The 16697-nt window shown below is 41.8% G+C and overlaps 1 protein-coding gene across 1 annotated transcript in view; it reads left to right on the top strand.

The window, feature by feature from the left end:
* The first annotated feature begins 437 nt into the window (after nucleotides 1-437).
* The window catches only part of ARID5B (AT-rich interaction domain 5B), a 176684-nt gene continuing 160424 nt past the window's right edge, over nucleotides 438-16697 (top strand). Inside the window, exons 1-2 of the mRNA XM_069460027.1 lie at nucleotides 438-469; nucleotides 909-1163. Of these exons, the coding sequence (XP_069316128.1) occupies nucleotides 449-469; nucleotides 909-1163 (276 nt within the window). The 5' untranslated portion in view covers nucleotides 438-448. The remainder of the gene's footprint in view (nucleotides 470-908; nucleotides 1164-16697) is intronic.

Below are 16697 nucleotides of genomic sequence, written 5' to 3'. Positions count from 1 at the left end.
AGCGGAGCTTACTAGCCCTCATGTCCTCCAAAAATTTCATCACACGATACCCCTACACAGGGGTATTAGAAAGAGAGAGATCGCATCTCCACACAGTTTAATGGTGGATTTTATTTTTACAAATCTTCCTATATGTTTTTTGCCTTGATCCATCCTCTTCCCGCCGAGATCGTACGGAGCCTTTCTCCCGATTATGAATTTGATCAAGCCGTATTTGGAAGGAAACCCACACAGTTTTTAAAGGAGCTTAAAATTGAGTCGTCAGAGAAATATTAGGACATATTTTCAATCATTTTGGTGCCAAAGGGGAGGCAAGAGCTCAGTTTTATATTGAGACATTACGCCGGCTGAAGGCAGAAAATGCTTTACCCTGCCAGGACCTAATGCAATCCATTCAAGCCAACAAGTTTGGAGAGAATGTTGAGTTCAATCAATTCAGAACGTCGAGATGGAGCCCAACTCACTCCAGGTATTTCGCTCTCCTCCGCTCCTCCGATCCCGGCACCCCCCCGGTACCCCCCAGCCCCCCAGCTCACCCACACCTCTGCACCCACCCACACCCCCCACAAACTTTTCACCAAACTTTTACCCTCTGCATCCCCCCAAATCATTTTTATTGTTTAAAAAATCCCCGCACTGATCATACATACATAATGTAATTTTACCGCCTCAGATGGGGAGGTGGGGAGAACTGGCGGTGGGGGGCCCGTAGTTTTTTTTTTTTTTTTTTTTTTTTTTTTTTGAGGGAGGCAGAAAATTTGTGGGCTCTATTATTTTTTCACCCAGCGTTATATCTGTTGGGTCGTCTGTATTAAGAGTGTGGATGTCTGTGTGTAAATGTGTCTGGGAATAGATGTTTGTGTTCTGATGGCTACATTATTTATTTGGTGCTTTTTTTCCCCCTGCAGTGGGTCGGCTCACCGTGTGGCTTGCACGGACCTTACATTTTCTACAAGGCTTTTCAATTCCACCTTGAAGGCAAACCAAGAATTTTGTCCCTTGGCGACTTTTTCTTTGTAAGATGTACGCCAAAGGATCCGATTTGCATAGCGGAGCTCCAGCTGTTGTGGGAAGAGAGGACCAGCCGGCAACTTTTATCCAGCTCTAAACTTTATTTCCTCCCAGAAGACACTCCCCAGGGCAGAAATAGCGACCATGGCGAGGTGGTAAACCTATCTCTCCCTCTCTTCTTTCTTTATTATTTTTTCCCCCTAGTACTGCTTATTACAGGGCAAGCTTGAAAATACTGTATTCACTTCTGCAGGCGAGCAGGATCGACTCCTTTTTTAAAGGGGTAGCGCCACTAGCTGGGGCTCGAGTATTTTGCCATTGTCAGAGTTTGGCTGTCAGCTTTACAAAGAGGATCCAACTGCTGATTTTAGTCAAGATCAAATAACTTGTTCGAGAAGGGTTTTGTTCAAGGATGTGTGTGTGTGTGTGTGTGTATGTGTGTGTGTGTCTCAGATCATTCGCTCTCCTGCCACTGCCTCTTGAACATCACATGCTTTTTATATTTTTTTGCCTTTTGAAAATTTACCTTCGTGTCTGGTTCGATCGGGGCTGGGTGGATTTCTTTAGGTGGGTTTCGATATTGTTCACGTATTTTTTTTTAAAGTAAGTATTTGATATGTTTAAGAGGGCGGAAATTACGAAATGGAGGCAGAATGAGATCAAAAGCTATTGAGTTGGCAAAGACGTGTTGAATAAAGTGATAAATGACAGGTACTGGAATAATACATTCAAATAACTTGCAGATCTGCCCGGGCGGATTTCAAAGCGGTGGTGTAACCGGCACAAACACGTTAAGCATTAACAACTATCTCTCGCCCACTCCCGCCCCCCCCCGCCCGCGACAAGCCATTTGATGTTCTAGTTTCCAATTACTCCACGCAAAGTGGACGTCTTCCTTCGCGATCTTTGGGGGTGTGTGGGACGGGGGCGGGGGAGGGCAGGGCAGAGGGGTGAGTGCTCGCCCCCCGGCCCTGCGAGTCCGGCGTCCTCCGTGCCCAGACGGCGCTCCCGGGGAGGGCGTGGAGGGACCGAGCCTCCCCGGCACGTTTCTGGGCGGCCGCGGGGGCGCTCGCCGCGCTCCCGGGAGGATGCCGGAGGTGAGCCCGCTGTCACTGGGCGCCGGGGCGGCCGCCTCCCTTCGGCTCTGTCATTTCATGTGTGACCGCAGTTCTGCGGGCTCCCCTCGTCAGCTGACCGACCTCAGCGCCGTGGTACCTACCCGGGGAACTATTTTGGGGAGTCTGTGCCCACGGCGCGGCGGGGAGGGAGGGCGCACGGCCGCCTGGCAAGGCTTTGTGTTGCCAGAGCGAGAGCAGGGTAATCAAACTGAGACTTTTGAGGGCAGCCAGCTCTGTGCCAGGCTCTCGAGCTTTCGAGGTAGGTGTGAGGATCTTTTTGTTAAATGAATGGTTTCTCGTTTAACTCATCCTGGGGCTCCGAGCTGCCAGTCCTTCCAGAATTCCTTGGTCTGATGGAGTTGATTGTACTTTTGGCATCGCCAGGTCACTCCCTCTCCCTAGGATCGAATTACCCGTCAGAGCTCTATGCCGGTTAATTACTGGAGTTCGTCAAAACGTTCGCCCTCGAATCTGCCTTTTCAGAAATAAGCCCCTCCCTCCTCCCCCGCACCCCCCCACCTCCTCCGCCCTCCCCGGTCAGCTTTGGTTTTTAAACGTTCATATTTCGCTACGTCCGCCTGCAGTTTTACAAAGGTGTTGTTTGGAAATACTGTGAAAAATCCTGCAACCTACCAACAGGTTGAGCTCTTTCCCCCTCCCAAGGTCTGGCTCGACCCCCTCCCCCGACCCAACTCTCCTGCGCAGCTGTCCTCCTCCCCCTCCCCCTCCTGATTTCTTATTATTTGCTTTTCAAATTTATTACTTCAACATGGCCTGTGATCTGGAAAAGGGAAGGATTAAATATCCAGAAAAGAGCTGGTGCCTAATAGACTTCTGACTAAACCCAGGAGAAAATTATTCAGTGTTTTATGGGATATTTTGTGGTCACTTTTTTTTTTTGGAATTAAAATTGGAATATTTTTTAAAGACCCCCAGTTGACCCCACTTGGTCCTGTTTTAATTTCTGTTGGTGTAATTAAATAGTGAATTCTGATTTAAGAATAAAAGCTATATTCGCTGAAGGGTGCATCTGCTAGAAGTGTTGACAGTGAATAGATATATTTTTAAATACGTGATTTCTTTTTAATTGTTCATTATGGGGAATTGAAAGCGAACCATTGTAATGATCTGTGCATTTCGTCACTGCTATATGAGCCGTACCTGAGAAAATTAATCTTGCCATTTAAAAGTAAACTCTAGGGGGTTTGTGGAGGGAGATGGCTCTATTTATAATCCTCAGCTGCATATACATCGTCTAATATTATGCATGATTTGTTTTTTAATGCTAACACGGCTGGTAATTAGCTGTATGATTATACTTGTATATTTCATTAGGACTTTGGCTGATGTCATTGTGAATTATTCAGCCATATTAAAACAATTTTCAATTGAGATAATGACACGCCTCAAAATTATGCAAATGCAGACTGCATTGTGCAAAATAATTATGACAGATGTAAAGCAGGTAGAAAGTTTCCCAATGCAGATCGGTTTTCCACCCTGGTGATGTCATTTCCCCCCTGGCCTAAGTTAGTCATTCATTAGCAGAATAGCAGCAGCAGTCTCCTGTGGAGGAGAGCCTACAGAAACCAGCATTTACTGCTGGCACCTAGAGGGGGCAACAGGGCCCTCTCATTAAGAAATTTGCTTTATTTTCACTTACTCCATTAACTTGTTTATATACATTTAAATGATTTTTATTATTGATTTTAAATAGTTTTGAATGATGCATTTGCCATTTGCAATGCGTAACCGAAAGAGAAATGTTTCTTGGTGACATGCACTGTTACTTGGAGAAAATGTTCAGCACATTTAATCAGCCAGTACAGTTTATTTTAAGTAACCAAATGGAGGTTAATAATTTCTTGATTGAGCTGACATCAGCATCCATTTCAAAAGGACAGCCAGGACTCAGTATGCTTTTTTTGGTTTAAGAGAATCATTCTGCCTTTTTATGATTTCTTGAAATATAAAGACGTCCGTTCTAAAAGCAGGAAAATGATCATTGTACAAGATTAGGAATAGCGTCCCTGTGTGGTTTGCTATGATTTAAAGAGGGCTTTTTTGGGGAATAGTTTCTCATTGACCCTGGCAATAATTATATGAGACTGGATAAGGCAGGACTTTGTATACCCATTCTGCAGAGGGGACATAGACTTAGAAAGATAATGTGGTTTGTCAAAGGTCACCAGGCTAGAACCCAGGCATCCTTAAACTTGAAGGTTGCTTCCCCCTTCCCCTGCCCCCCTCTAGTGAAACCTACTCTTGAAACCAGAGCCCGAATGCATCATATCATATTTTAAAAGCATGTACTAATGTGTTCAATTCCTCATACATTTCAGAACTGTGACTAGTTAATCAGCTTTGCCAAAGGTCACCAGATATTTAAGTAGCAAAACCATTCTTACTGTATAAAGTTCAGCTAATACAGGCCAGTGTTACATAATAATCAGTTATATTTTCATAGTAATTAATAATCATTAGCCATTTATTATTAGTTTTAATAATGATGGTGATGATTTGCATGCTTATATACACTGCTGTCTTCATAAACATCCAGTGCTGGCAACTGGTGTTGAGGAAAAGCATTCCAGAAAGAGTCACATTTTGATTCTGCAACTTACTGTTTGACCTTGAACAATCATAAATATATTGAGCCTCAATTTCTTCAGCTGAAAAATGGGAACACTAGGAAGGATGACAGTGGATTGTTGTGAAGATCAAGAGGCATTATATGGACAAAAGTGCTTTGTATGCTGTAAGTGCTTAAATAAATAGAAGGAGTTATGATTATAGTTGTAGATATTCTTACCTTTATAAACAAAGCCAAAACATAATAACTGTTATGTCTGTTGGAGGTTCTTGGACCTAATCATGATGCTGTCTTAAATTACCATGAAAGTGAATAGCAAGGGCCATGTGCAAGGAGTTAAGTGTCTTCAGTAATTACCTACAATTGCCACAATTCAGCCAGTAGCTCTTCAGAGGAGGAAAATGGCAAAGTAGGCGGGTAATTGGTTTTGTTACTGGGAAACTTCTGATTACATTCATTTTCAGATTGCCAAGTGCTTAATCTATTGGCAGTATACCCTCTTAAAATAGGTGGATGTGTGAGCTTGGATTTCAGCCCGACCAGTCATGGCTTGGGTTTTACAATAAGATTTGCTGGTCACTTGCAGCTGTGAATGTCATGTCAGGGGGTGAACAGTAAGCATACCTGGGTGTTACAGATTCTGGTATGCATTCAGGGTTTCTAAAAGTGGTTTGGCTATCACCAACCAGTTAAAAATTGTTTAAAATGCATATTCTGGGGCCCCTAATTGAAATCAGCTCAATTAGAATCTCTGGAGTTGGGTCCAGAATTCTAAATTTTAAATATTTAAACAGTCTTACTCTAGCTGTGCAATCCTGGGCAAGTTCTAAACTCTCTGTGCCTCTGTTTTCTCATCTGTAAAATGGAAGTATGATACTTACTTCCTAGGATTATTTTAAGGATTAAATGAGTTAATACACATAAAATGCGTACAACTGGGGTTGGCACATAGTGGATACTTCAGTAATAGTTAACTGTTGTTATTATCATTAATATATACTATAATTGTTCTCATTGAAATTTGAGACCACTACCATAGACCTTGCTGAAAACAAACTCTTCTCTCTGTGAGAGGGTGGCACCTAGGTTAGTTTGCTAGAACACGTGGCCATCCAGGTTTCCCCAAATCAGGCTCTTTCATCTCTGTGTTGGGTTTAGCTATGTCACCAAAATAAAAGGCTTCTTAAGGATTTATGCTTTACTACTTAAGTATACTGTCAACTAGATTAGCAGGATTTTTTAAAAGATTGCCTGGTTTGATTATATCTGGAGTTGAGGCAGACGCATTCTGGAATCTAGAAGGTACTGGATTGGCCTTGTTCTTCTCTTTGGATAGCTCCTCGGTCTTGGTCTGTATCCATAAACTGATTATTTTAGAGATTCCTGAGACCTCTTAAATGACCACACTGGCTTTAGAAAATTGCTGTAGCTTTTCTGAGCCTCAGTCTTTTCATCTGTAAAATGGATTTAATGATCTCTACTTCGCTGAGAAAATTAGAGATAATAATAGAAGGGCCTGGAATGTAGCATATGTATATGAGAACTCTGTGAACAATGGCTGCAGTTATCAGAGTTAATCATTTATATTTAGTAATCATCTTAAGCTAGGAAAAGGAAAATCTTTACTCTCCACCTTGCAGGCCTTTTAATACTAGGGTAAGGACTAAAGACTTACATGGAGAGAATTTTTTGGACTATGACAGGGGTCAGTCAACTACGGCCTCAGGGCCAAAACCAGCCCACTGCCTACCTTTGTAAATAAAGTTTAATTGGAATGGAGCCATACTCATTTATTTATGTATTATTTATAGCTGGGCTTAGGCTACAACAGCAGAGTTGAGTACGTTTGATAATTCCTATATCTCTGGCAAAATGGAAATATTTATTATCTGGTTCTTTATGGAAAAAGTTTACTGACCTCTGGCTTATGGGGTTGATCTGAAAAAAGGTACATGATTGTGTACCTGTTTCCCTTTCTTATTTGGGTTTTGGGTAAGATCCAGTAATATAAGAAATAATTTAACATTAATATTATGTCATTAACATTTATATATCTAAAATTCTATTTCAACATTGAGTCTAGGATGTTAAAACTTGAGTATGATTGAAATATATAGTAAATTATATTTTGTGTGGTTAAGATCCAAACTCTAGCCGATATTGGTATTGTCTATTTTGAGTTAATCCAAAACTACTTGTTGGGTGCTAAGCCTGTGCTCAGCACTCTGCTAAGTGAAAAGATAGATGCAAAACAGTTTGTGATTTGACCCTTTTTTCAAGAAGTTTACCAATCTTGATAGGGACATGTGATCAACATGCTTAAAAAATGTGAAAACAACATAAGACACTAAATAATGCATAGATAAATTGCACTAATACATGTAATGTGTGTTCAGAGCAAGGCTTACAATTGCAGTGTTTTTGGAAAAAGAATTCATTCAGTTCCTCAGATGCTGATTGAAGACCTACTGTGTGCTTGACATTTGGGTACAGAGAAAAGGAGATGGCCCCTGCCCTGGGGAGCTCAGAGACTACCTCTATACACAGACATTGGTCACAGAAAAGCCTCTTTCCTTCAGACTCTTTCCATCTGGGTTCCTTACGTAAAATTGAGATTAACGAAGACCACTATTTATTTGTAGCCTTTCATAATCTTTCTAGAAACTAGAAAGTACTGTCTTCATCTTTGAATTCTCACTCACTGTACACATATATTTATGGGGTACCTACTATGTGCCAGATCCTGTTCTAGGCCCTGGGGATATAGCACGAACAAGGTAGACAAGGATCCCTGCTCCCAGAGAGCGTCCCCAGTGGTTGCTTTTAACCTCTCAGGGACTTTGCGCATCCTGCCTTGTATTGCAGTTATTTGTGTTCTTTTCCTTTGCCTTGTGGCCCACGCTCCACCCTCTCCATAGTGCTGTGCCTTCTGCACGTCTGGGTCCCCCACAATATTCAGTGCTATTCAGTGAGTGTTTATTGAAGGACTGAACCACCTCATTTAAATGCTTTCTTGGGCACTGTCCACCTTCTTTAAGCTTGACCCAGTTTTTTTCTGGTTGTGGGTGACTCACATGTGTGCCCAACCCACGACCCCATCTCATACTTTTTCTTTCTCTTCTAGCATCCATAGTCATTTTGCACTGTATGATGTGAAGTGTTTTTTTTAGGAGCACTGACCAAAGATAGGAACAAATATTTGGGGCTTAGTGATTAGGCCGGAGCCAGCATCTCTATTTTTCTGGGTACTTTTCCGTTCTTCATCATTCAGCCCATAAAAAGTGAGGGTTTGGGGGGGCAACCTATAGAGAGTAGACTTTGGGGAAGAAGAGTCGCTCCCTCCTGAGTGTTGGATGGCAGTTCCCACGAGCCAGCATGTTTTTCAGGCTGAGCGTCTTAACTAGGCCACATGTTTGATAATGACTCAAAAATCCTAAGCAATTAAAACCTTTCTTGACATTTAGACTGTCAGGCACATACTAAGGAAATGTTATTTTTATGAAATACAAGAGTCCACACATGTAAATACTTCATTATTAATTATTAATAAAGCATACCATTGTTCATAGTGGCATCTAGTGATACATGACTCAGGCTCATTTATCAAAGTCTAGTTTTAACCAATATCCAGAATATAATTGCTCAAATCAAATGCATTCACTTGTCATTTTTTATAGCCAGTGTAGTTGGATATTTGCCATCTTCTACTCAGAATAATATTGTAGCTAGTGATTACCCATCAACTTGGCTTTTAAAGAAATTTAAAACAAATTTATTGATTGTTGGCTTAAGGATCCATTTACCTCTCAGAGATGTGGTCATGGATTCCTGCATTTCTTGAAGAGTCTGCTCCCCTGCCCTTGCCCAAGGGTGGGTTTTTCCGGCCACACCGTGGTCCACGCTGTCTTGCTGGAGATTAGAACCTGGGCTTAAGCCCTCAGAGTGTGTCACTCACATCCTGTACCATGAGCATCAGTATTGACAACACATTTCAAACATGCAGATGATGATGATTATTGAAAGGGTGCTTTAGAATCATGCTAATGGCATCAATCTCCTTCACACACTTGCGTAAATTAATTCTGCTTTTAAAATCAGATGCACTGTTAGCAGCGTTAAAGATGGATATTTGACATTTATCACGCAGACTAGGACGGGTGGTTTAATTATGTGAATTTTCTGTAGGATCTTTGTGGCTGTATAAATAGATGCACGGTGGCTTGTGTCCTTGGCATATGACCATCAAGTTTACAGTCTCATCTCCATTCTCGTGCCCCAGTAAGAAAAACAGGTAGCAGAGGCCACACTGCTAGTCAATCAAGTGACCCCATAAACATCTTTCCTCACACCTTTCCTTTCTCCTGCCTCGGGCACACCCTGCTGTGAACCATCCCCTCCTCCCCATAGTTGAGTTTCAAGCCTGATCAGTGGCACTAAACATTAAACTCTTGTCTTTGAGAATAATGGGCTTTGCTTTCTACACCCTCAAGCATGTTGAGCTACTGTGCAAGCTGGAAAATAAAAATGTTCTAATTGTGTCTTTTAAATAAGCATAGGAGTGAATTAATTAGACCATATTTTGTCTTTAGTTGCTTAGTTACACAATAGTATTCCTGAGCACGAGTAAGATAAATTGGCTCTTTTTGTGCTGCTTGTCCCTTAATCATAATTACTGTATTGCTTAGGAGAGTAAAGCATACATAGATTTTGAATTTTTTATTAATAGTCAAAAATATGCATATGATATATAAAGTATATGCTGTCCAACCTGTTTTATATGTAGGAAGAAGTTTTATTATAGTGGTAACATTTGCATTATTTGCTCAAAGATGTAGTTCTGGGAAATACATAATTGAAATGTTTTTGAATTGCTTTTTCTGGCCTTTTCAATCTTATTCAAAATAATAGTGCCTCCAGTCCTGGAGCAGTCATTCTCATTTGATTTAACATCTTTCTTTGCACTGCATGCGCGGCGCCCAGTTTTAACCCTGCAGGGTCTAGATGAAGTTCTGTGATTCATAGACCTCATACATTGCACCCTATGTTTTTTGGCTCACACTGTCCGGGGTTGGGGGGCAGGTGGGTCAGAAGAGCGCTTTGGTCTTGCAGCCATTACTCCAATGCTCTTCACCCTTGGCACGCTTCCCTGTTCCTTGGGGAAGTTTGCAGGGTTAGAGATCACAGGAATTTGTTTTATCTTGGGCTGGATGACCCTACGTGCTTGTCTTCTGGGGACTCGTGAGATGGGATATTGCTACTGGAACTGCCACCCCCACCCTCCACCAAGGAAGGCAGCAAGAGGTAGACAGCTTGGTATAGTTATTGAACGATAGGAGAGGCTGGCCTAAGACCCAGGATACATGCTCAGTAAATGTATGTGAAAACTGACCCCATTGTTCTGTTGTATTTGAAAAGCAAGTAAATTATTTACAGATATTTGCTAATTAAAGCACATGTTGTTTCACCAGCACAAAAGAACACAGTATAATCGGAGACAAAGAACTAAGTGCAAATAATTTAAATTAAATTAAAATTTTAATTCTGTGTATTCTTAAGGGAGGAATATGTTTTAAAAATATGTATTTGGGGGTAGAAGAAATTTTAAATCATTTTAAAAATATGTATGATAGGGTATTGATCAAAGGGTACAAACTTTCAGTTATAAGATGAATACGTTCTGGGGATCTAATGTACCAGCAGAGTGACTGCAGTTAATCATATTGTATTGTTATACTTCAAATTTGCTAAGAGAGTAGATCTTAGGTGTTCTCACTACACACAAAAATAACTATGTGAGGTGATGGATGTTAATTAAGTTGATTGTGGTAGTCGTTTTATAATGTGTACATATATCACATCATCATGTACGCCTTGAACATTAACAGTTTTTATTTGTTATTATACCCCAATAAAGCTAGAAAAAATAAAAAATAAACATGTATATATACATGTATGTATATATGTATTTATGTATATGCAGTGGTGATATACACACATCCACACGTATGTATATATGTGTTTTTTCACCCCTACAAGGGAAGGCTTGCATGCATAGAGATAACAGGCCAAGTTAACATCTAGCTGCTTGTCCCTGGGCTTGCCCTAAGCTCTCAATGGAACATTAGATGGAAACAGTGTTGACAGAGTCCTGCTTTCCCTTTGGCTCAGTCTTTGCTTCAGTGTAGTTTGAGCTGGGCTCAGAGTAACATTGGAAATAAAGCAAATTAGTCAGATATTGTACCCGGGAATAAAAATCTTCACACTCATTGCCTTTTCTTTAGACCTTCCTAAATGATAGGCCCAAGTTTAGTTGTTTTTCTTCTGTGACTACCCAACTTTGGCAGTGTCCTGGTTGAAAACTTGCATTATGGAACAAAGGCTCTTGACACGAGGTAAAGGTCAGACCAGTGAAGGTCAAATGCAGAAAAAGTCACCGGTAACGTTCTCGGAGACTTTCTCGTGGCTGGCACATCCGTGTATCCATTGGTAAAGTTGATCCCTCTGGCTTTGCCAGCTGCGAGTATGTTTGGTTTTAGGTGTGACTAGCTTCAGGTCCCTTGATGGTGTTGATAAAGATGATGGAGAAGAATTGCTGTGGTTATTTAAGAAAAAGGCTCATGTCTAATTTGCCATGGATGTCTGAATAGACTCGCAGGATACATAAGATGGAAGGGATTGAAAAGAACGAGTCCAGCCCCCTTTATTTAATAGATGCAGAACCTGAGGCCCAGAAAAGTTCCAGCATGTGCTAAGAGCTAGAGAATAACAGAAGCAGAACTAGAACCCAGCACCCCGCCCTCAGGCATGGCAGTCTGGTCTGCTGCTCTGGGGAAGGGGCCGCTCTCTTGAGGTGATGCCCCAAGCAAAGTAGGCAAGTGCTTCTCGTGGGTAAGCTCAGGGTGGGTCTCGCAGTGCCCTGTCTTGCATCAACAGATGGTGCCACAGAGGTACATCACTTATGCATCACTTATGCAATCACTAAGTGCTTTACTGGAAGGACAAGATGCTTACTAGAGGCCAGGCTTGATATTCAAGGTCCCAGACTGGACCTCATCTTCATTTCCTGCATTTCCATAATCTTTCCTGAAGCCAGGAGGGCCCTCTGATCAGGATACTGTTTATGTTGGTTTAATAAAAGCTTTGCCAAAAGGTGGCAATCTTGGTGATAAGTGGAATCATCATTTCTGCTAATATCTGACACTCATGGATGGTTTCATTCATTCAGAAGTTTTTAATGAGTGACGACTATGTGTCCGTTTTCTGCATGAGGCAATTAATAGTGAGCAGTGACTAATACACAAAGATTTCTGATCCATAGAGCGTGTTTACTTTGTTATAATAAGAAGGAGAGAAGCAACTTGATTGATACATCCAAAATGGAGGGAAAACCATCTCCAAACATTTTAGTCTTAGAACCACATTCACTCTTCCTTCCAGAGTGCTTTCTCTTGTCTTCTCTGTGTATTCACAACCCAGAGAAAATTTCCCACTTTTCTCTTTTCCAAAACTGTCTGCAAAAGTTTTACCCACAGTGTTTTCAATGAAATCAAAGTCACATTTTTCATTTATTGAGCAACTGTTATGTGTCAGGCAGAGTATACATTAATATGTAAATTAAATATAAATAAAATTTCCCATTTAATTCTCTTGGGCATTCTGTAAAGTTGGTAGTATTTTGACATTTCCATACTTTATAGATGATGCAGCTGAGGCCAACTGACCTTTAAGTAACTTGCCCAAGGTTCTAGATAGATGAGACTTAAGAGTCGGGGTTGAAACCCAGATTCTCCCTGATTCTGCCAGAACTGATGAGTGACCTTTGTGTCTCCCTATAACTTTAGAATAGACTGAGACCTCCCAACATTGGGACTTTCGTTATATACTGCCCTATTCTTTCACTGAGCCTTTATGAAAGCTTCTAGCCTGCTCTTCAGGAACTTACAGTCAAGTTAGCAGTTGGCTGATGCACAGATAACTCACTAGTGATACTGCACACGTGTGCCATACACTTCACAAGGGCTGAGTCTCAGCCTCAGTACCTCCAGAGTGCCCTTGTGTGCAGCCCAGCACTGCGCCCTGGAGAGACAGAGGTGGAAAACCAGCCAGAACCTGCCCCCGTGGAGCTTACCATCAGATGGGGACCACGCAGGTGGTAAATCAGACTGTCTCAAATAAAGGCATGATTTTGTGTTGTGGTCAGAGTGACAAAGGGAAAAATACAGGGACCTATGAGAGGGGTACCTGATGTTGTTGGAAAAGGCCTGAGGAGGCATTTTGGAAGAGATAATGTTCGAGTCGAGGTCTTAAGGGACCCAGGGGTGAAGACTGGGGAGAGGCTTCGAGGCAAGGTATAGAGGTGGGAGCAACCTCCCTGCAGGAGGACCTCTGCATCAGTAGGCTGGGCCTGGCCTTGTTAAATCCGTAACCAGGTTAGAGATGCCCACCAATGCCTACTGGAGGCATCTGTTGTTCGAGATATCCTGTAGATGCCTAGATAGCATCTTTAGAGAGGATCTACATTGTTTGGCTGTTGAGATAGTTGAAAACAAGGACAGCTAAGACAAACTGAGGCCCATAGGCCAAATCTGGCCTCCTGTCTGTTTTTGTAAATAAAGTTTTATTGGCACACAGCCATGCCCAGTTGTTTACAAATGGCCTCTGGCAGTGTCCACACTCTAGTCACAAAGTTGAGTAGTTGCAGAAGAGACCGTATGACACACAGAGCTTAAAATATTCACTAACTGCCCCTTTACAGAAAATGTGTGCCAACATCTGATCTAAAATAATATTAAGAAAAGTGGTAATAAAACTAGGTGCTGACAGCTCTGTATGTGACCTTTTATGTACTCCTCACAACAATAATACCACAAGGTGGGTTCTAGTGTCATCTCCAGTTTGCAGGAGGGTAATCTGAGCTGTTAGGTAACTTGTCCAGTTTCCAAATTCACTCATCAGGTAAATGACAGAGACGCAGTGGGAACTCGACCTGTCTTGATTCCAAAATGGAGATGGCAGAAACGTTATACTATCCTGTTTACAAGTACAGGAAACAGGGGCAGTATCAGAAAAGGGTGGCTAAATTAGCTGAAGTTTACTCTGTGAAGAAAACTGCACAACAGCTGTGTCCATCTTTCAGGGTCCTGTTCAAAAGCCACCTCCTCCTTGAGGTCTTCCATGGACTGTCAAGGGAAAAAGGAGCCATAGACAGAGGCACAAGTGTAAATGCCTGCTGGGCCAGGCAGGTAAGATCAGTGAGTCAAGGGAGCCAGTTCTGGGAGACAATGTGACATTTGGGGGAACTGAGGCACACATGACTTGTTTGAGGCATGCCTCCAAAATGTTGCTTTTCAGGTCCTACCTAGTTTTGCTGGGCAAGAATGTCTTCCACTATTGCCAGATCTTTCCATTTTTCTAAAGAAGCCAGAAATCCCAATTTTTGTGTAGTTTTTGTTGGCCATTCAAACCAACTTTTAAAACACCCTCTGTGGGCCAAACAAAACATGTCTTCAGTCCAGATGTGGCCCACAGGCTGCCACCTTGCAATGTCTAGAGCAATGCTTTGGACTATTACAATTGTTAAAACTTTCTCATATTTGGCCCATTTTCTGTAATTAAATGAAAAAGAATCTGTTGGTCCTCGAGGGGCGGCAAAGAAAGGAGTGGAGACAGCCAGGTAGATAAAGTCCTGGCCATTCTCTCTAGCCAGGGGTCCAGTGTCAGGAGGGATGGCAGGAATGGTTGTGCATTCTGGGGCCTACACTTAGGCTTGAAGGGTGCAGGGATTTAGATGTGGAAAGAAAGAAGTGAGTTTTAAGGTGGCCTATAGGCTTCCTGGAAGGTACCCTGGAGACAGGGAGGTTGTGGTGAAAATAACTAGGGATGGATGGGGGTGAGAGGGAGAATCCTAGGCAGAAGGAAAATCATAGGGAAATAGGAAGGAAGGACATACCAGCATGGGATAAGGTCTGGGTTTGAGAAGAGAGCAGAAGTCTAGTGGGAAATATGGTAGACTGAGGCCAGACCTCAGGGAGTCTACCATGTCATTTGGACTTGAATCTGAATGCAGTGCTGATTAATAATTTCACATGTGTGTTTTCTCTTTATAGGTAGAATGTAAACCCTTACTCTTGAAGCCTGGTAGAGCACAGTGTGAATATTTACTCTGCCAGTTAGTAGCTCTATGTCATCTTGGCCCAATTGCTTAATCTTTCTGGCTTCTTAGTTTTTTATCTGTGAAATGGGTCAATCTTGCTGGGCTGAGACTATCAGATGAGATATATATGGGTACAGAGCACCAAACGCTGACCTGGCTTATCCCAGGCCTATAGCAGATGTTTGTTATCGACCCTGCCATTCCTGGTCGGGGGCCAAATCCTAACTTTTGAAGCTTGTCATGGTGCTGGACTGTTAATAGTCCCTTAATTAGTAATTTATTGGTTGAGTCACTGGACTATTGTTTGAAAAACAGTAACTAAGAAAACTATCATTTTAGATAGAGTTAAGCTTCCTGGTTCTTCATGTATGCCCAGAGATTTTTCTTATGTTTAGGCTCAAAGTTTTGACCCATGTTTGAGATTTCCAATCACTGTGAAGGGGACACAGTCAAACCCATTCTGGTCTGTTCCGTGTAAGTAAGGAACTTTAGGGGCATCTCTTCATGAGCCACAAAAAAATTAAATGAGATGGGAGGATGATGGAGTCAAGGTACAAAACCTGCCTTCCAGATGTTGGAGCTCAGTGTGCCAAATTGACTTCAAACATGGTGCTTCCCGGGTCCCACCAGGGAACCTGGTGTTAAACTGCTGAATGGGCAAAATGCAGAATTTATTTTAAATACATCCACTTTCCCTCCATTTTAAGAAAGCTTCTCCTATTTCCTCTTCTTAAAAATACCCCTAATTTGAAATGTGATTTCATCTCCTCATCCCCTTCCCTAACTCCCCACCTTCCTCTTTCGGTATTGGTGGTGGTAGGGGCTGTGTTCCAGCCCACCTCTTTGAAATATGCCAAAAATATCAGCAAAAGGATGTAAAGGGAATGGGTCTCGGCCAAAATGGCTGTGGGATCTTAGAAGAAGAATCTTCAAAATAGAGGCTGCCTGCTGGGTCATTAAATCCTTTTGCTTTGAGTTAATCCCACAGTGTATATCAGATTACTAGAATTTAGATGAAAACATTGCTGTAGTGCTCACCAGCTCCTCACCAAATTATTCCAAAATCCATGGGTTATAAATACAGAAAATAATTGAATTCTGTATGTCTTAAGTGAAAATAATTTGTTCCATTCTGTTTCTTGTGAATATTCCCCATAATAGTCTAATTGTGTTTTGTGCTCCTGGGGGCCGGATGTGCGTTCAGCAACAATGCATTGGGTTGTAAAATATGCATGCCCAACTATCTGGGCAGGCAAAAAAGAAGGTTCTAGTAAAAAGGCTGAAGGTTTTTTTTTTTAATGCAAATTGTATGAATCCTATAAATGGTAGTGTCTTTTAAAATTATCAACAGGCGCTGGTTTTTTTTTTTTTTTTTTTTTCTTTCTTTCTTTACAGTATAGGTCCTGTTTCTCACTCCACATTTTTGATGTTACTAGATCAGTAATTCAATAGACAGCTAAGCAGGTGTTCAAATCACTCGTGACCCCCAGAATTCCTTAAATGACCCCTCAAGGCAGTGGAGTGAAAACATTCTCAGCATGTCAGAATATTGAGATATCTCAGTTGCCTTAATTTTTTTTTTTTTTGCCTTAATTTTTACAGGCTCTTTTGTGTCCTTTTTTTCCCCCTCTGTTTAAGCAAAGAGAAACTTTGCTTCAGTCTTGGCCAGGAGGATTAAAGGGCTGGAGGATGGAATCTGCAGATTGTGCTCAGAGACAGCACAGTCACCGATCCGCTGTGCCAAGGGTCTTTAAAAGATGAATTTTAAATGAGTAGAAGTAGGAAAAGAGAGATGGGCTTTGGGATTCTTGTGTGGTAGCTG

This window comes from Eulemur rufifrons, chromosome 28 (genome assembly GCF_041146395.1).
Source record: "Eulemur rufifrons isolate Redbay chromosome 28, OSU_ERuf_1, whole genome shotgun sequence".
In the NCBI taxonomy this organism is placed as follows: Eukaryota; Metazoa; Chordata; class Mammalia; order Primates; family Lemuridae; genus Eulemur; species Eulemur rufifrons.
The sequence above is the reverse complement of the archived record's forward strand: the minus strand, read 5'-3'. Positions and strand labels throughout refer to the sequence as shown.